Source organism: Prionailurus bengalensis, chromosome E1, assembly GCF_016509475.1.
Source record: "Prionailurus bengalensis isolate Pbe53 chromosome E1, Fcat_Pben_1.1_paternal_pri, whole genome shotgun sequence".
Lineage (NCBI taxonomy): Eukaryota > Metazoa > Chordata > Mammalia > Carnivora > Felidae > Prionailurus > Prionailurus bengalensis.
Window position 1 is genome coordinate 40,549,514 of NC_057347.1, and position 19,253 is coordinate 40,568,766.

The 19,253-nt window shown below is 57.7% G+C and overlaps 1 protein-coding gene across 1 annotated transcript; it reads right to left on the reverse strand.

Moving 5' to 3' along the window:
• Nucleotides 1-1,189: 1,189 nt before the first annotated feature.
• KCNH4 (potassium voltage-gated channel subfamily H member 4) lies at nt 1,190-18,825 on the reverse strand. The gene is made up of 17 exons (XM_043584500.1): nt 18,326-18,825; nt 16,200-16,433; nt 15,719-15,865; nt 15,460-15,593; nt 14,385-14,628; nt 13,880-14,037; nt 10,943-11,150; nt 9,754-9,948; nt 9,161-9,360; nt 7,280-7,529; nt 6,460-6,704; nt 5,772-5,810; nt 5,217-5,569; nt 4,836-4,942; nt 4,150-4,223; nt 2,208-2,915; nt 1,190-1,417 (listed from the first exon to the last, which is right to left on the reverse strand). Exons 1-16 carry the CDS (start codon nt 18,399-18,401, stop codon nt 2,520-2,522), a joined length of 3,060 nt encoding a protein of 1,019 aa, XP_043440435.1. The 5' UTR covers nt 18,402-18,825; the 3' UTR covers nt 1,190-1,417; nt 2,208-2,519.
• Between the last annotated feature and the right edge of the window lie 428 nt (nt 18,826-19,253).

Genomic DNA, 19,253 nt, shown 5'->3' on the forward strand with positions numbered 1-19,253 from the left:
AGGAAGGTGACGGAAGTGTTATAGGAAGGGTTCTCTGGAGGTGAACCAGAGAGATCAAAAGGAGAGCTCCTGCCACTGCTCAGCCGTAAGCCAGGACCCTCCTCCTTTGGCTGAACATCAAGACACACCAGGATCACCTCTACCTCTGCCTCCCCCGACCCCGACCCCGACCCCGAACCAGCTCCTGTCTCTGATGCCAAATATGGAGCCGGACTACTTCTGCTTTGGCTCTCCCCATCCATAAACACAGATTAGAACCATTTCTGTTTGCCTCCCCCACCTTGACCTCCATATGGATCAGGACTATTTCTATTTTTCTTTTTTCTTTTCTTCTCTCTTTCTTTCTTTTCTTCTTTCTTTCTTTCTTTGCTTCCCTTAATGTGGATTAGGACCACTTCTGTCTCCGCCCCCCCCCCTCCCCCAACACGGACCGGTATCTCCTCTGCGTTTGCATCCCACTCCCAGTAATACTACTCAAAACTTGTATGGAATCAAAGCTCAGTCCAGAGACAGCTGTGGGCGTTGTTCCTGTGACACCTGCTGACACCAGTCATGCTTTGGAGCCCGAGCTGAAGAATCAACCTGTCTGGGACCGCCTGCCGCAAAACTGCCCACACCTAGTTCCATCTGGTCACCAGAGCGCTGCTTTCTAACAATAGCCGTAACCCCCATCTCCCCACCCCTGCATCCCTGCAGTGATCATCTGAGAAGTGAAAGCTAAGAGGGAAGAGAGGACTTAAGAGAGCAAAGGAGACGGGCAGAGTGGAATTCCTAGCAGGTTCTTGGCTAGTGACAAGCTTTTCCCCCCAGACCCTGCTGTACCTAGCCTGTAACAGGTACAGGATTGGTTATACAAGATCAGTGGGGCGTCCCACTGGCTACCTTTCCAGAGCTGGAGGTGGGTCTGAGTCAGGACTCTGTGCCTCTCACACACTGTCTGAATCTGTGGCTGTCATGGGTGGGAGGAGGAGGGGTATAACGGGCCCGCAGTGACTCATTAAGGTTTCTACCTCATCCCTGGGGCTTCTGGTGGCGTGAATGTGGTGCCAAGTGGATTGCTCGGCGCCTTTGCCCTTCCTAGAGACAGCAACAGGGCCCTGGGGTGCGGTGGGGAGTGACTGCCCTGTAGGCTCCTCCAAAGCCCTGGAGCTCTCAAGACCAACCCCCAGAAACAGCCAGAGCCAACAACTACAAAAATAAAGCATTTATTTCCTATCCAAAAGTGAGCCTTGGGTGTTGGGTGGCAAAGGAGAACTGGAGAACAGGGTGGATTTGTGAGAAGTCAGGGCCCTGAGTGAGACCGTGTTGGGTGTGGGGAGAACAGGCTCGGAAGAGGTCTGGTGAGGGGAGGGGTAGGGAGTGCCGTGGGGACTGTTTCAAGTTGCTGGCAGCAGAAAAGACCACCTTCAGGGACAGCCTGCAGAAACACAGAAACAGAGATGTTGACAGGCCCAGGCCCAGGGGTAGAAGCTGACATTTCTGGGCCCAGAAAGCACTCTCTGGAGCACAGGAACCCGGAGAGGACACTCTAAGGCAGGACCTGCAAATCCAAATACCTACAGAGACCAGACAAAGAAGTCAAAGGAGGGAAGCCAGCTAAGTGTCAGGAGATGATCCAGAAATGTGGCGACTGTGAAAAAGTGGCGAGCACAGGCCCCATCTCAAGGGGACTGTGGCCACTCAACACCAGTGGATTATTGCCAGTGGAATGTTGGCCCAGGGTTGCCAGAATGCCCCAAGTTTTTTAGAGAAACTGGAATATCTGGATATTTGTGTGAACTCTGATTTTTAGTGTCAGCAACTCATTCGTATTTTACCACACACACACACACACACACACACACAAATCTGCGAGAACCGAAGAATACATATCTGCGGGCCACCCGTTTGTTTCTTGTGTGGGTTGAGGGATGGGGTGAGCTTCTCCAGCCTGGGCTGGTAGGGGGAGGTCTAAGGAGTCTTGGGTTCCTCAGATGCCAGCTGCGATCTCAAACCTACCTGTCTCAAGGTGACATCGCTTCCAAGGTGTCCAGCAGAATCCAGGGGCTGGGATAGAAGGCCTCACAATATCACTAAGCTATCTCTGCTGCAGAATCTGCAATCTGTCCCTCTTGCCTTAGACACCAAGATCCTGCCTGCTCTTGCCTCAGTCTTCGTGGGCTTGATCTGGGACCCTTCCCCAACCCCCGGTGCTCCCTGGTATCTACCTGCCTCCAGATCCTGGGGAGAAAGCAGGACATGTCATCTGCCCAGCCGGATCGGCACTGCATTCTGTCTCATGCCTGTTGGGTTCCACAGCCTCAGGTGGCTCCCCCTCACAGAGGGGAAGGATACAGGAAGGTTTAGAAAAGGGAAGAGGGTCCGAAGTAACCAGGCTTTGTTAAAAAGTCCAGAGAATGCAGAGCCAACCAGACCAGCCGGTGGCTGTTGACCGGAGGCAGGAGGCCAAGGGGCCCAGTCCCTCCCTGGATGGCAAGCAGCAGTGCCCACCCCAGACGGGCCTGGGCCCAGGGCCAGGGTCAGTGGAACGTGTCTGACCTGGACCGAAAGCTGTGCTGCATGAGGCTTGGGGTCGGGGATGGGGCCTCTGGCACTGGGGAAGGTCCCAGAGGCTCAGGCTCTGACGGGAAGGGGGACAGCACGGAGAGCCTCAGGTTGGAGGGGGCGGCCCCCATCTCTGCTGTCCCCACACTGGCTGGGCAGTGGACCTCAGCAAAAGTAGTATCCTGGAGGCTGGGCGGTGGTCCAGATAGACAGGGTGAGATGCGTGGAGGCCTCAGCTGGGGACCAGGAGGGTCTGGGAGCCGAGCCGAGACTACTGGGTGGACTGGGGGACCCAGCCTAGCCTGTAGCAGGCCCATGATGTGTCGAAGCTCCCGGCTCAGCTGAGACACTTCCTGGTTGAGGCGGGAGATCTGTTGAAAACACAACAAATCGTTTCCCAGATGCCACAACAATCACCGATCTCCCGGGTGCGCCCCCCCTCCACTGTGTACAAAACTCTTTCCCAGCCACTCCTGCTCACGGCCACTGGGAGAAAAAGGCAGGGCAGGGGTTATCTTTGTCTAGATGTAAACACTCAGCTTGTTTCCAAAAAGGCTTTGGGACAGCAGGTATTGCTATCCCCTCTCCTTCACTTTTACAAGAGGCAGAAAAATAGGCTCAAAGAGGCCACAAAGCTGGAAGTGACAGACACAGCAGCCTTACTCTCAGGTGACCCCCCCCCACCTCCGCACACAAGCTCAAGCATCTATTCAGTGTTTTGCAAACTTCAGGGAATGCGAATCAACTGAGAAACTTGTCAAAATGCAGATTCCTGGGCCCCGCCCCAGCCATTCCAAATTGGGTGAGGCTCAGGAGTCTGCATCTTAATGGTGCTGACAGACACTCAAGTGTGGGAAACACCACCTAGAACAGTGAGCCCAAAGCAGGACTGGCCCTCCATCTGGCCCAACAGGGCCTGGTCCCGCCCCCCAGCCCCAGGGGCTGCCCTCCTGGGATGCAGATGATGTTTATCAGAACCCAGGGAAGGCCCACTCCCTAAGGGTTGGGCCTGACTGTGCCCTGATGACAGCTCAGAGATCCCCTGGGAGGAGGCAGACGCAGAGCCTTGGCATACAAGATCTGGGCTCTTCCTGACCAGGGTTTAGACATGAGGATCCAGGTCTCCCAGGGTTGAAGGCCTCTCAGCCTCCCTGTCCTCTGACCCCTAAGTTTGCTGAGCATTCCCTTCCCAGGGCTGGGGAAGGAAAAGGACTTGGTAGGGGGCAGGTCCCTAAAGGAGAGAACCCCACAGTGGAGGAGGGAGGAGAGGCTGTCTTTGCGGGCTAGATAGCCTGAGCCAGCCGGGAAAGGGTGGAGGCAGCAGGCACTGAGTGCTTACCTGTGCCAGGGGCTGGGCCAGGCATGTGAGCACTCTTATATCATGCTCAACAACTCTGGCAAAAACAGGTTATTTTTCCCATTTTTCGACGAGGAAATTGAAGTTTGGGGTGGTTGTGGGACTTGCCCAAGGTCACCCGGCTAGTGTGAATGACTGAACTCAGGACGCTGGCTCCAAACCCTCAAACGCTCTTACATACGAGGCACATCGCTGATCCCAAGATGCTAGCTGCCAAGGTTGGAGGGAAGGAGTCAACCCCAACCTACCTCCTGGTTTAGCCTGCAGACCTTTTCCTTCATCTCCTCAGCCTCAGTGGCCAGTTCCTGGCTGGGCCTGGTCCCTGCAGCCGGAATGGGGTGGAAGGGTGCAGGGTGAGTGCAAGGAGCGGGAGTCTACGGCTTGGGCTGGGTCCCCTCCTCTTGCTGGGCAGGCAGAGAGGAGCGGAGAAGCAGCTCTGGGCTCAGGATGATGGGAAAGGCAGACTCTTCCCTGCCCCTTCCCCTGACCCCTGCCCCAGCTGTACACGCAAAAGCTTCTCTTTAGCATCTGAACACAACATGCTCTTCTCTCCTGCCTTTGTCCCAACAACTGCCTTGCTCCACCCCTCAAACTCCTACCCAACCCCTTAAGACCCCCTACAAGGGTCCCCTCCTCTAAGAAGGACGGTTAGGGGTGCCCTCCCCTCCTACCTCAGAGCCTTGTTCCTGTCTCGGTTGTGGCACTTGACACCCCGTTCTGGAATCGTTTATCTGAGGACACAGGTGTGTCCCCCACTAGACCGGAAGCTCACTGAGAGTGCAGGCCAGGTCTGACACATCTATGCTTTCCCAGCACAGAGTCCGGCACGTGGTCAGCCCTTACTACACGCGGGACGGACGGCGGAAGGGACGGACGGGTGGACGGATGGTGGGTGAATGGGTGACGGAGAGTGAGGTCTACGGCTGGCCCTTACCTGAAGGAGGGGCCTGTGAGCAGGGCCTAGCGTGCTCATGCCTCCTGCTGAACCGAAAGGTAGGGGCCTCCGCTGTGCTGCCAGAGTCCTCAATGCCATCCACTATCCTGGGATGGGGGCAGTGATCATCAGTCCCATGCGGAGAGGGCAAGGGCCAGAGCAGAGCAGGCGGAGGGTAACTGGGGGCGGCAGTGCCAGGGAGCTGGGGAGGAGCAGCAGTCAAAGAGGGGTGGGGTTGCAAGTGTGGTGGATCAGGAAGGGCGGGTGGGCAGATGGGGCAGAGATAGGAAGAGCACTGGTTGGAAGGCTGGGGACGGAGCCCAGAGAAGGTTCTGGAAGCCAGCAGGGGTATGGGGAAGGCAGGGGAGGCTGGCGTCTCACCGGGGACTGAGGTCCGGAGGTCCAAAGGTTCCCAGTGGGGGAATGAGAAGCTGGGGGGGCTTCCAGGCAGCAGAACCCCTGGGGGGGCCATGAGGGGAGGGGCTGTGGCCCCGGCCAGCCAGGGCAGGGGAAGGGAATGGGGACAGGGAAGGGGAGGAGACAAGGGCTGAGAATGGGGGCAGCTCCTCGCCCAAGAGGCTGACCAGGGAGCCCCGGGGCCGCGCTGGGCTGAGGTTGGGCAGCAGGAGGGGCCGGCGGGGCCTGGAACCACCCCCAGACTCCACCCCAGTCTCGGCCTCTGTGATGGATGGTAGGGTCTTGTCTGAGGAGGAGCCAAGGCTTTCAGAGCGGGGCTGTGGGCAGAGGGCAGCTGATGTCAGGACAGTGAACAATAGGCCCCTTCATTAAGCAACAGCCTTCACTGGCAGATGCAGCCACCCATCCCCCCCCCCCTTCTCCCTGCGGCAGAGGAGCCACGGAAAGGTGCCTCCAGCTCCCAGACTCCCCCATGCAACCTCAAACCCCACCCCACACCTCCCAGGAAGATGGTGTTACCTGGGAGAGGCGAGGAGATCTGGAAAAGCGGCTGAGGCCCTGCGGGGACATAGGGGGGATTCAAGCTGACTCACACCTCCCCCCTCTCCTGGTGCAGCTCTTCCTCCCCATCAGTGCTGTGGGCTTTGAGAATGTGGGGCCTTTTTGTGGAACTGAGTCAGAGATACTTCCAACTCCAACTCAGAGATGTCTGAGTGGCAAAGTAAGTCTGAAAAGCAGTGAAAGACAAAGGCCTAGGGTGTAAACTGTAGACCTGGCCCAGAGGCTAAGCCAAAATGGGGTCAGGAAATATTTGGTGAGTGCCGGAGAGGAAACCCAGGGGATGATGCCCAGTTCAGAGACGGACTTGGAGGAGGAGCACGCGAGGGGGACTCTTTCCAAAGTGAGGTCCCTCTGAGGGGTCTGAGGGGGGTGCTGAGGGGTGGCCAACAGGAAATGATGGGTCAGAGGAGTCGGAAGTAGAAGTGGTGAGAGATGGTCCATGGGGTTGGGTGATGGCCAATGAAGAAGGGTCAGGTGGGGGTGGAAGATGTTAAGCGTGGAAGGGACAATGGAAGGGGGTGCCGGGGATTGAGAAATGATGTTCTCCGGGTGGAAGGAGATGCATGAGACTCTCTCTTGGGATGGGGAGGTCTGCCCTGAAGGAGGGGACCTCGGAGGAGGTGGAGGCCATAGGGGGTCTACATACATTGGTGTCAGAGCCCTGGCGCAGGTTGAAGGTGAGGTCCCGGGGCAGGCCAGCCCGGAAGGCAGCCCCGTACTCAGGATAGAGTCTCAGGACCTCAGCCAGCCCTCTGCTGCTCAGCTGCTGCAGGCCACAGTAGGTCAGTGCCTTCACGTCAGCGCTGGTCTTCAGCACGCAGCTTGGGACTGCCCCTGACCCAGGCTCCTGCCCCGGCTCAGGGATATCTGCCCCAATCAGGTCCCCCTTCCCTGTGGGTAAGGGATGGGGATAGTCAGCTGGGGCAGAGGGACCAAGAGGATATCAGCGGGAAGTGGTCAGTGGAGCTGGGGGATGGTTAGTGTGTTTGAAGGGCGGTCAGAGAAGGATCAATCAATAGGATTGGTGGAAATAATCAATGGAGTTGGGAAAAAGTCAGTGGAGAGTGACTGATGAAGTTGGGAGACAGTCAATGGGAAATGTCAGTATAATCAATGGAACTAGATGATCAGTAAAGAATGGCCAGAGGGGTCAGCTAAAGGGTAAAGGTCAATGGAGTTGAGGGTCAGTGGGGAAGAGTCAATGGAGTTGGGAGATGGTGCAGCAGGAAAGGATCAGTGGAGTTGGGGGAGAGTCACTGGGGAAGGGTTGACGGGTTGATGGCCCATAGGATTAGGGGAGAATCTGAGGGTATGGTCAAAAGGGGATGGTAGTAAGGTGAAGACACCAGGAAAGAGGACCCCCTCAGCAGGAATTCCACATATCCACTAGGGTATCCCAGGCCCTAGATTCCTGGCCACACCCAATGCCTCTGGGGGTAGGTAGTAGGTGGTGGTGGGATCCTCACCCAGGATGGCCAGCACCATGTTGTCTCGAAGCACCTCAAGCGAGCCGGAGCAGACGTAGTAGTGTGCCTGCAGGGCGTCCCCACGGCGCAACAGGTACTCGCCTGGAGCGCAGAACGAGGTCTTGATGTGCAGGGAGAGGGCCCGCAGGCAGCCTCTGCTCGCTGCTGCAAACAGCGGCAGCTGCAGGATCTCCCGATTCAGGTGCATAGCGATGTCAGCTCTCAGCTCGTCTGGGAAGTCACGCAGTAACTGCATAAGGGGCATAGGTCATTCTGGCCATCCCCCTGCAGCTGCTACTTGAGTTCTATAAATGTGCTGAGCTGTCTCCAAGGAGAGAACTCCAAAACTTGCCTTTTGCTTTGAAGTTACCTGTGTTTGACCTTCAAGAAGACCTCTGTGTATCAAACCTCAATTTTGCTTGTGTGTGGACCTCTCAACCCAAGTTCAGGAGCAGAGACTAGGCCTTTTCCTATGTGTCCACTGCCTGTGACTACACACGGTGGTCACTCACACATGTCCTTGGTTACTCAACCCCGTACAAGGATCGGCCCTGGTGGGTCAGCTTTCAACCGGGAGTCAGGAAACTAGAAGTCAGCTCTGCCCCTAAGTCCTTGTGAACCTTGGGCAATCCATTTGCTCTCTCTGGGCCTCAATATCCCCATCTGTAAAACGCAGGGTTACACAAGACCTTGAACATTACCAATGATCTCTGAGGAGCCAAACAATGTTCATAGTTCTATCCTCATCTTATGGAGCCCCTAGGCCACTTGGGCTTGCTGACCTCTCCCTCTTATCCCCATTTCCTCCCCAGGCTCCTCTTCTAACTTTCCACACTCTGCCCGCATCATGGCAGCCAGCTCCATGACTTCCCTACTCCCTGTGAGCCTGGAGCCCTACCTATGGGTCTAGACCTGTATTTTCAACTACCGATGGAACAGCCTCCACCTGGATCTCCCACAGGCACCACACCCTCATCATGGCCTAATCCTGGACTTTCATGTTCACACCTTCCTCCTGTGATGCCCCCATCATGCCCCTTTGCCCAAACCAGGGACCTGGGGCCCATTCTGAGCTCCTCTCCTGCAACCAGCCGATCACCAGGTCCTCCGGCTCCGGCTCTCAGAGATACCTCCTAGATCCTCAGGTCACTGCCCAGCCTAAAAGTTTTGCAGAATACAATCTAAATTCAAGACCACCCATGAGCTGGCCTGACCCGCCTCCCCAGCCCTGTCTCTTGCACTCCGGTCTCCCTCCTCCCCTCCACAGCACTCACACACCCAGTCCTGAAGGCTCACTGACTTGACTTTCAGTTCCCTGAACTCCCCTGCTCTTTTGTGTCAACATTTCCGGGTCTGTGTTCCTACTCCTCTTTCTGCCTGGAATGGCCTCTGGTAGCAGGCCGATTTCCTTCTTGCCCCTCACGATGTCCCCTCTTCCGTGCCACCTTCCCTGACTCCTCTAGGCCCAGGCACAACGTCCCCTAATTGCTCTGCCATCCCTCCAGCAGAGTCCTATTCACTGCATAATTATTTGTTTACCTGTCTGCCTCCTTCACCCAACTGGTGTCTCCCTCAGGACAAGGGCTGAGTGTCATCATCTCTGAGCTCCCTGTGTCCCGCACAGAGGCTGGCCCAAAGCGAGCGCTCAGGAAAGGCTGGCTGAGGGGCGTGGGGGTGGCGGATGGCATTAGCTAAGGCCTGAGCTCCCTCTCAGCTCCCGTGTTCTAGTGCCAAGGAAAAGGGATGTGGATGGGGGTCGGTGCCGTGCCCCTTTGAGCAGGGCTTCGCCTCCCGGGACCCCAGGTGTCTCCATCCCAACCCCAGAGAGACGGCGACCCCTCTCCCACTCTGACGCCACGCGCCGGGGTCCGGGCACACTACCTCGTTGGCGTCGATGCCGCTGTTGACAGCCCACGTGGTCTGGAAGGACTCGAGCATGCGCTGCTTGAGCGGCCGCGGCAGGCGGTGCACACGGATGAAGTCCTTGAGGTCCTTCATGCGGCGGTGGTAGAGTGAACGGCGCGAGTACATGCGCTGGATGATGGCCGTCACGTTCCCGAACACCACGGCGTGCATCAGCGCTGCAGCGGCGGCAGCGGCAGCGGGTTAGGGACGGCCACCCCTCCCGCCTCCTCCCCCGTCCCAGGACCCACCCTGCCGGTGGACGGCTCTGGGCGCCTGGGGAGGGAGGCGCAGGAGAGCCAGCGGGCTTGGGTTGGCGCAGGGAATAGCCAGACCTGATGTTCCTCTCCTGCCCTCCAGCTAGGTCATGAACTTGGGTTTCCCATTCCCTTCGCAGAAGGCCAGCACGGCCCCCCCGGGGACCAGCATGTAGTAGATGCTGAGGAAACGGCTATGAATGAATGCACGACTGTCTGGACGTGGGTGGGCATCTTGCCTTCTCTGAGCCTGTTTCCCCATCTGCACGCTGGGCTTAGCGGGGCCACCCTGGGGCATGGCGGGCCCGGCCTCACCGCCTATGAGCATGGTGCAGATGGAAAAGATCTTCTCCGCGTCGGTGTTGGCGCACACGTTGCCGAAGCCCACGCTGGTAAGGCTGCTCAGCGTGAAGTAGAGGGCAGCGATGTAGGCACTGCGCCGTGACGGGCCGCCCGCCGAGCCATTGACATAGGGCTCCTCCAGCCGCTTGCCCAGCTCGTGCAACCAGCCTGGGGGGGCGGGGGGAGTGGAGGGAGGCAAGGAGCGGCGGCCCAGGCAGTGGAGAGCTGGCCTTCCCTGAGCTGCCTGCGCTTGACTTTGGGCAAGTGTTTACAGAGGCGAGGGGAGGTTTGCACCCGCAGGGACAGAAAATGTCCCCGGTGGTCTGGGCCTGGGACTCCCCACAGTGAACTGGTTACAGCTGCAAACTTCCTAAGCTCCTGAATGTTTGGGGGGACCCTCCTCACTCTAACAGTTTACTGAGCACCCCTGTGTACAGGGTGCTGACACTTGACCCCACCATTCTCCCTGCCCTGATGGAACCTACCATCTGGAGGGGAAAGACACATGAAATAAATGACAGGTGGGCAGTGAGCTACTAAAAGGGAAGTACGGGGCGTCCTAGGAGCCATAATGGGTTAGGGAGAGTTAGCTTAGTGGTGATTGCAAGGAATAGAAAAGTCACTTAGGGGAAGAAGGGAGGGAAGAAAAAGGGAGAAGATTCCCGAGAGGAAAACAGGTTCAAGGCCGTTGTGAGAAAGCAGTGCATCCCGGGGGGCTGGAAGGAGGCCAGCGTGGCTGCAGCACAGGGCCCAGGGAAGAAAGGGAAACCAAGTGGGGAGAGAGAAGGCAGCAGGGCTATGCAGGGTGTGGATTGAGTGGGGACTTTTTTTTTTTTTTGAGCGTGGACTTTATTTTGAGGGCAGTGGAGAGCCACTGAAAGGGTCGGGGGGAGAAGGAGCACTACCTCTGCCCCAAACACCCTCCTGACCATGAGAGTGTTTCCTGTACTGCTTTGATTGCCTGTCACCGGTCTTGCTCCCCTGCTAGGCTGTGAGCTCTGCCCAGGCAGACCCCTGGTCTTCACTTCAGTACCCCCGTGCCTGACCCAGAGGGAAGAATGTGGGGTGGTGGGTGTGGTGCCAGAGGAGGCATCAGCCCGGGGGCCTGAGTGGACAAGACAGGCGGACGAATGTCAGCGAAAGCCTGGGGTCGGTGGCTCACCGATGTCCCAAAGCAGCGGGTCATTGGCCTCCATCTCCCGGCGCCCGATGACGTACCAGATGCAGGCCATCCAGTGGGCGAGGAGCGCGAAGACGGACATGAGCAGTGTGAGGACCACGGCGCTGCACTGTGAGTATCGCTCCAGCTTCTGCAGCAGCCGCAGCAGCCGCAGCAGCCGCACCGTCTTCAGAAGGTGCACCAGCGATGTCTGCAGGAGTGTGGTGGGGGAGGCTGGGAGCAGGCACGCCTCCGCCTCCTCGGAGCCCCTGTGTCCCCTCCCAGATGCCCTGGAGCCAGGGGAAGCTGCAGCAGGGGAAACCGTCCCTGCTGTCCTGAGAAAGTGACCAGGGAATGTGGCCAGGAGAGAATAATACTAAAACCAATAAAGGCTAACACTTACTATATGTGTACTTGCTTACTTATGTAAGTACTTACTATATGTGTGTCAGGCTCTGGGCTAAGCACTTACGATCCTCATGACACACTCATGCCTTCAGTTCAGTTATCATCATTGTTCCAGTTTGCAGATGAGTAAACTAAGGCTCAGAGGCAGGGGAACAGACACAATGATCTCTGGCCCCTGCCTGAAGCCCTCAAAGTCTTAGGCACAACCAGCTGTGGACAAGAGCTGGTTGTTGGCGATGACAGCAGTTGTGATGGGAGCCGTCCTCAACCCACAGAGTAGCAAGGTAAGGCGCGAACAGGCAAGAGGCTTGGGGACAGGGGGAGGTTAGGGGCCATGGCCATGGTGGGTGAGCTGCTGATGAGAGGCGCATACCGAAGTGCTGGGGCAAGGAGAGCAGAAAGTGAAGGAGCCTGGGTTTCAAGGTCTTAGCCATTGTGGGGCTTAGGTGGGGGTTATGGACCTCATAAGCATCCTGTGTTAGCTAATATTACCACCACGACTGTTGTCATTGTGGTCACCAGTGCTTCAATTAGCCCTCCAAATCTTGGAGACGAGGAGCAGGTATGGAAACTTATCCTCTCACTACTCTGGGAGGGGGCAGCTTGGAAGCTGGGCTGGGGGCTCTGGGGCAGCGCCGGGGGAACTTGGTATGAAGGCCCTCTCAGAAGCCTCCGCCAGCATCCCCCACAGCCCTGGCCCGGCACGGCTCCTGAGCCACCTCCTGTCCTTTTCTCTAATTTTAGGTGAAGGAGCTGGAAAGGAGGTGGCCCTGCTTCCTCCACATGGACCGTCTCCAGGGCTTAACGCCTGCCTCCAGCTCCCAGAGCTTCTGCTTCCAAACTTGAGTCCTTCAGAGTTTCTCCTAGTCACCTGCCTCTGAGCCCCACTCCCTTGGGGCCCTCCTCTCCTTCTCCTTGGACCAGAGTGTCCCAGGCCTGGCTCCTTCAAGTCCACAGCTCTGCCAGTGCCTACTCATCCTCTGTCTTTGCTCTGTCTCCCTCCAGCCCCACACTGCTCCTCCTCCCCCCATTCTGCAACATCATCGAGTTGGGTGCATGGGGTTCCTGAGAACCGGGGTGGTACGTTAGAAAGAGGAATAGACTAGGAGTCTGGAGGCCTGGTTCCAATCTCCTGCCTGCCGCTGCTAGCTGTGTGACCTGCGGCAAGTCACTTAACCTCTCTGAGCCTTTGCAGCTACCTCTGAAAAAGAGAATCTGCCCTGAAGGGTTACTGTGAGGCTCCTATGTGATGATGTGGACGAAAGGACTTAGTAAATGTAAGATGCTCCTTAAGGTATCAGAGGAGGGGACTGCCTGGGAGGAGAGACAGGGGATTCTCTGTAGCTCTCCCCAGGACAGCTGTCCGGCTGGCTGACACAGCCTGGTGGGCACGGGATGGGAGAGTGCAGTCACAGGGAGGGGTGGGGAGCTCTGCTCGGAGTGGCCGGAGCCTCAGGGCAGACATACACACATGCACGTGTGTGGGAGTGTGCACACACGTGTACCCAGCCAGGAGAAGAGGCCCACAGCCCGTTGGCGGCTAGTTAAATCCGGCTGCGTGTAGGTGGTTTCCCACTATAGCTGAGTGTGGCAGAGAGAGGAGCGCACAGGGAAACTGCTCTCCACCTCCCCACCCAACAGCCAAGGGGGTCTGGGGACACAGGGTGGGACTCCCTCACCCTGGACTCGAGAGCACCTGCTATCTGCTGGCTGGGTGCAGAGCTGACCACTCAGGGCACCTCCGGGCGGTCCCCGGGGAGCTGAGAGGGCCCAGGACCTGGCACTGTCTGCCTCCAAATCCACCCCACAGCCTCTGCCTCCTTGTCTTGGCTTACAACGCTCCCCCCAGATGCTCTCTCCCCATCTTCTGCCAGCCAAATCCTGCTCTCTGTCAAGGGTCTAGCTCTGCTCTGTCTCCTGCAGGAATCCTTCCCAGACCACCCCTGGCCTTTTTCCAACTGCAGTGCTTTGGCCTCCCAGGTGCTGGCTAGATTTCAGATCATTTGTACGCACGCCCACTTTCCTGCCTGGAACTCCAAGGTCGGCTAGCTCCTGCCCAGCTGCCAGCAACACCTGGGCCCCATCTTCCTCTCCATTCACCTCTTCTGTTCCTGCTGTCCCCTCCACCAGTCCTGCCCCCTCACCAGCTTAGCTGCCTGGAGGCTGAATCCTTGTCCCTTTTCCCCACCGTGACCATGCTCCACACAGTGCTTTGCAGACAGCTAAATGCTCATCGGTTGTTTGTTAAATAAAAATGTGAAAAGTACCACTCATTTGGCATCAGACCAATGCCGCCTTGGTAGCCCTAGTTAGCTTTTCATTTGTCTCAGCTTCCCTCAGTGATTGTGAGCTGAGCTCCCCGAGAGCGCAGACCCTCCCAGCTCCTTCTGAGCAGCCCACGGCAGGTGCCTGACAACTACATGCAGATGGATGGATGGGAAGGACTGAGTCTGAGTTGGGGTCGGTGCCTTCATAGGAGGTGCTGGGCTAACTTGGGAGGCTGGGCTGCAGGGTGGCCTGGGGGTCACTCACCACGGTGATGTTGAAGACATAAAGCAGGTCAAAAGGCAGAGCAGCAATAAGGTCAACGAAGAACCAGGTGGCCAGGTAGTGAAGACCGATGGAACGAGGAGCAGAGACCACCTGGCCGGACTGGGACACATAGGTGGTGCGGAAGTTCAGGATGATATCTGGGGGTGCAAGAGGCTGTTGGTTACTAGGGGCTTTGTGCCCAGAAACTCAGGCCGAGGGGCCAAGGAAATGAGTAGCTGGGAACAAGCCTGAGGCCCAGAATGGAGGGGGGGGGGCAGGGAAGAGGAAGAGAGCTCGGGCTTCTGGCTGGTCTCCAGGGAGGAGTGGTCTAAAGGTTGAAGGCTGAAGGGGTCAGAGGTCAGGGCACATGGACCATTAGGACTTAAAGACCCAGAAATGGTTGGGCTCTGAATGCCTGGGTACTGCAGGCCCAGGATCGAGCAAAGGTTGGAGGAGTGGGTCCCTCCAGCCCACCCACCAGGGTATGTGGGGCAGAAGGTCTAACCCAGGATGAAGAGCATCTCCACGGCGATGTCGCTGACAAGGGTGTGTCGGGAAGTGATGGGGGTGTCATCATCGCCCAAGAAGCAGACATTGTAGGGAACGGTGACCGCAACGTAGAAGGTGGCGAGGAGGATGAGGCCGTCCCACACGGCCTTGGGGACGCTGTAGTGGAGGAGGAGGCAGCGGGACCCCCCCACGGAGGCCACCTTGTACTCGGGCACTGATGGCTTTGGCTCAAACACGTTCTAGGGGGAGAGGGGTGGCGGTTGGGGACATTTAAGGGAAAGAGGAGCCGAGGCTTGGGGAAGGGAGAGGCAGCGGATGGGGAAGGGGGGAGTCGGTGCTGCAGACATGACCACGACAGGAGATAGAAGGTGCAGGGGAGGGGGTCAGGGGCTGGCACCTAACACTTCCTTCCTCTGCCAAGCAACTGCTCAGGCCCCCTGTTGATCAATCATGTTTTGAGAGGGGGGTTTTATAAGGATGGGCCTTCCCCCTACTTGAGAGGGAGATTACGACAAATCAGGCACACGCCTTAGCTTGAGGGGTCACTAACATCTCCCTTAAGTTTCTCTTGGTATTTGGGGGCCCTGTGGGGGACGGGGATATCCCAGAGATGAGGGGAGGCTGGCACGGCGCACCCCATTCCCTGTAGCCCTCAAAACAACACAGAGGGCTGGACAACTGATCCCAAGGCTTTATCAGGGTCTTAGGGCTAGACAGCAGGACCCCACTGGGGGCTCTCTCCCTAGGACCACAGCTTGTGATTTCACTCCCCCCCCCCCCCCCGCAAAGGTAACTCTATCATCCAGAGGTAGGTGATGTAATTGCTGCTAGGTCCCTGCCCTTATGATATCATCATAGTAGAGTAACGTCAATCAGAAGGAAGCAAGGGAAATGGGGTTGGAAGATGTGAGGGGACATGATGGGACACAGCAGAGAGTCATACATGAGAAACGGGTAGACAGAGGAATAAGCCACGGGAGGGAGATCAGATAGGCAGGGAGACGGGGAGACAGTAGCAAGGCTGTCTCAGAATCACAGCTGAGAGACGTTGGGGTGCAGACAGGACTCACATTATTGGTTTTCATGCCTCCCTGGCCCCGGCGGCCAAAATGGCCAGTCAGCCGGTGTAGGACAGTACGGCTCTGCCTCCTGGCAGATCGAAGTCTTGAGCCGGCTCCCCTCCTACCAAAACCGTCCGAGTTTTCTGTTGGGAAGAAGGGTGCAAGATAAATGGGGGCGCATCCCATGAGGCCCGGTAGGGAGAGGTCTTGTGTGACCTTCAGCAAGGACCTCTGACCATTAATGCCTCCTCCCCAGGCCTGCAGTTACCATGATTACTGTCACCATGGCCTCCTGAGGGGCCAAGTCCTGGGCCTCCACTCTGAGTGATGTCCTTGAAGGAAAAGAGGAAAAGCACGACCTCTCCCATCTCATTCTTGATGGGCATCATGTCCAAGAGGCACCAAAAAGCTGAGCCTGGAGATGTGGAGAGGTGGAATGGGAGGGTGAGCAGTCAGTCCATGGCACCCCTTTCCCCTTAACCTCCCATGGTTCCTGAGCATAGTCAAAGGGCTTGGCAAAGGTTTAGATCTGCAAAGAACCCCAGAGATTATGTTAGCTGACTCCTTCTCTTCCAGATGGGAGAACAAAGTCCTCGAGAGGATCAGGGATGTACTTGGCGTCACCTAGTCAGCCTGTGGCAGTGGGTGGACCAGCACCCAGACTTCTGCCATGCCAGGCAAATTCTGGGTAAGGCACCTAGGCAGGGCTGCGGGGCTGCAGGACTGCAGGGCAGGCCAGGCCTCCTTACCATCCTTTCGATAGAAGCAGATTTCAGCCCGGTGCTCCTGATGGCCCTCCAGGGCCTTGTGCAGCCTCTGCAGTGCTGGCTCGCTGGTCTCCGGACCGTAGAGGAAGCGGCAGCTGCAGGTTTTCTGCATGACCTCGGTACGGCCGTAGCCTGTGAGCTCACAGAATCCGTCAGAGCAGTACACAATGGGAAAGCCCCGTGGGCCCTGTGCGTTGGCCAGCAGGAAGTTGCTGTCTGTGGGAAGAAGAGGTCAAGGTTAGGTCAAGGCCAGGAGGGGAGCTTAGCCTCAAGGTGGGTAAGTACCTCCCCCAGGCTGTGGTCAGAAGTCAGAGCCAGAAGCTTCCCAGGCTTCATTTGATTCCTGGGTCCCCTTTGGGATATTCTGAAATGAGAGTGCGAAGAGATAGAACTAAAGGACAAGGACGTAAGGGTGGCCCGGGACTGGCACAGGGATCACTGGGGGGTTGGAGAAGGTCATGCAGTCCTTCTGCCTGCATTCAGGCTGGTGAGCTTATACAGAGGACCTATAGTAGTAAGAGCATGGGCTCCAGCACCACACCCCTGCCGCTTTCCAACCATAACCTTGGACAAGTTAATGAACTCTCTTCTGTGCCTCAGCTTTCGTATCTGCAAAGTGGGAGGTAATATATCTTGTTCACATGGTTGTCGTGAGAGTTATATGAGTTACCTGGGGAAAACAGATCCTAGCACTCACTAAGTGCTACACTGACAAGGTACGACAATACCCCCCCACACACCCCACCCCCCACCGCCCGCCACATTCCGACAGCCTGCAAGACACATGCATAGCTGCTACCCTGTCATCCTATTAGAGAGTGGACAGGGCAGAGATTCTGGTGATATCACACCCATTGTATTGATAGGAAACCAAAAGATGGGGATTATCCAAACTCACAAATCTCCTTTGTTGGGGGAGAGAGACAGTGATGAGTAGTGTCCTCATTCTCTGCCTTCCAGGAAAGGTCCTCTTTTTAGCATCTCTTTAGGTAATTTCAGGGGGTCTGTCCCAGTGCTCAAAGTCAGACAGGATTGGGCGCTGAAGTTTAGTCCAGCAACCCCAGCAGCAGAACCTGAGCTGGATCCCTATGGCTCCAATGTGTGGAGGTCGAAGAGGGGCTCTGTGGGCCATCCAGGGGCAGAGTCTCCACTGAGGGAAGGGGCCTGAGACACAACCAGTACTGGGAGCTAAGAGGGGTGACTGTCTGGGGGTGGAGTGGCTGATGGGGGCTGAAGGTGCCTGGGAGGCTTTGGGCCCTGGGCAGCAGCCTCCCTCTTCCATCCCAGGGCCCGTTGCCCGGGTGATGGGAGCTATGGAAACAAGGGAGGTGTCTGTGGGGGGAGAGTGGGGAGGCGGCTAAGGCCCCGGCGGCTCGGTTTCCGCCCGCGGGTACCGCTCCCGCTACCTTCCAGATACTGGCTAGGGTACCCCAAGGGGGCAGGGGGAGATCTCTCAGCTCCAAAGTAGGAAAAGGGAAAGGCGGGAGAAGTGGCAGAGAAGGAGGAATGTGGCTGTCCAAGGTGCTGAACCTGAATCCAAGCTGGGGGTGGGTGAGCAGAGAGTTCCCTCCGTCACAGGGACCACCCCCTCCTCCTGCCTCACCTCCCTCAGATGCAGACGCGCCAAGATTTGGGGGCGCGTGACCTTAATCCAAGCAAGGTGCTGCCTAAGTCTGATCTTTTCTCTTTCTTTTTTCTTTTTTTTTTTCCTGGGGAAGGAGATGCTGGAGCCTTCTGGAAGTAGACTCCAGAGCGCCTGACCGCTTCGTCCCACCTCTGCGTCTCGGATACCCCCCCATACGTCCCCAGCAGAGCTCTGCCCCGCAGCGGGAGGCTCCCACGGCCCCCTCCTCCGTTTTGCGGCACAAAAAGCATTTCCTGACTCAGTCACACTCCCAGTCTTAGCCCCCTGCACTCTTGGCCCTTTCCTCGCCTCCCCTCACAGGACACTGCCAGTCCTGTGCCTTTCCCGGCGACTTCGGGAGTTCCTAGACCGTCAAGTCCACTCTCCCCGCCTCGGGTGTCACCATATCCAGGAGACCCGGCGCCGGCGCCGAAGCCGACTTGGCCCCAGCTCCAACACCCAGCCCCAGCCTCGCCCCACTCACGAGTGCCGTCGAAGCGGGTGGCGATGGTGTCCAGAAAGGTGTTTTGCGGGGCCAGCAACCCCTTCATGACCGGCATGGCCTCGGGGCGGGGGTTCGAGGCGCGGCGCTGGGGGGCGTTCAGCGCGGCGGGGCCGGAGGGGGCGCGCTGCCGGCGGAGCCGGGGCGCCCCATGCGCCCGCCTGCCTCCTCCCCTCCTCTCAGCGCCGCCGCCGCCGCTGCCTCTCGGTTCCGAACCTTGCAGCTCTCGGCTAGGCTTGGCGCCGCCTCTGTCCCCCCACCTCCCCACGGGCCAAGTTCTTTCCCCCGGGCTCGGCCCGCACCCGCCACGTGGCCGGTACGGGGAGGGGCCGCCAGCGACACCCTCACCCTTCTCCGCGTTGCTCCTCCCAGGGGGGAGCGGCCCACGCGTGTCTCTCCCAGAGAGATTTCGGGACACGCCCACCTGGAGCAGAGACCACGGAGGTGGGGCGGGGCTTGGTTGGCAGACACTCCCCTTTCCGGGGTGACCACGCCCCCACGCGTGGTTCCCAGGCGACTCCTTGTGGCTCCGCCCTACGGGTTTCCCCGCGAGCCGCCCACGCTGCGGATGGTGTTTGGTTCACAGTGCCGCCTGCTGGAATTGGGATATTTCAGTTCCCTGCGCTCCAAAGTGTGATAGCAAGGTTAAAGAGATTCGTTTGGCCGGTGGGGGGTCGACGGGACGGCTGGAAATGAACTTCTAGAATAGCTTCACCCTCACTCGCGCCCCAGTTTAGGTAGGGAACCTTGGCGAGCTCTATCTCTGAGTGCAGCCTGGCGGATGAAAAGAGCTTTGGAGTCCATGGGGTAGAATCCCAGCTTTGCTACTCACTGATTGTGTGATTTAGCCTCGTCAAGCCTCTCTTTCCTTATCTGTAAAATTCAGCTAATAATTTTCACCTCGTGCGGT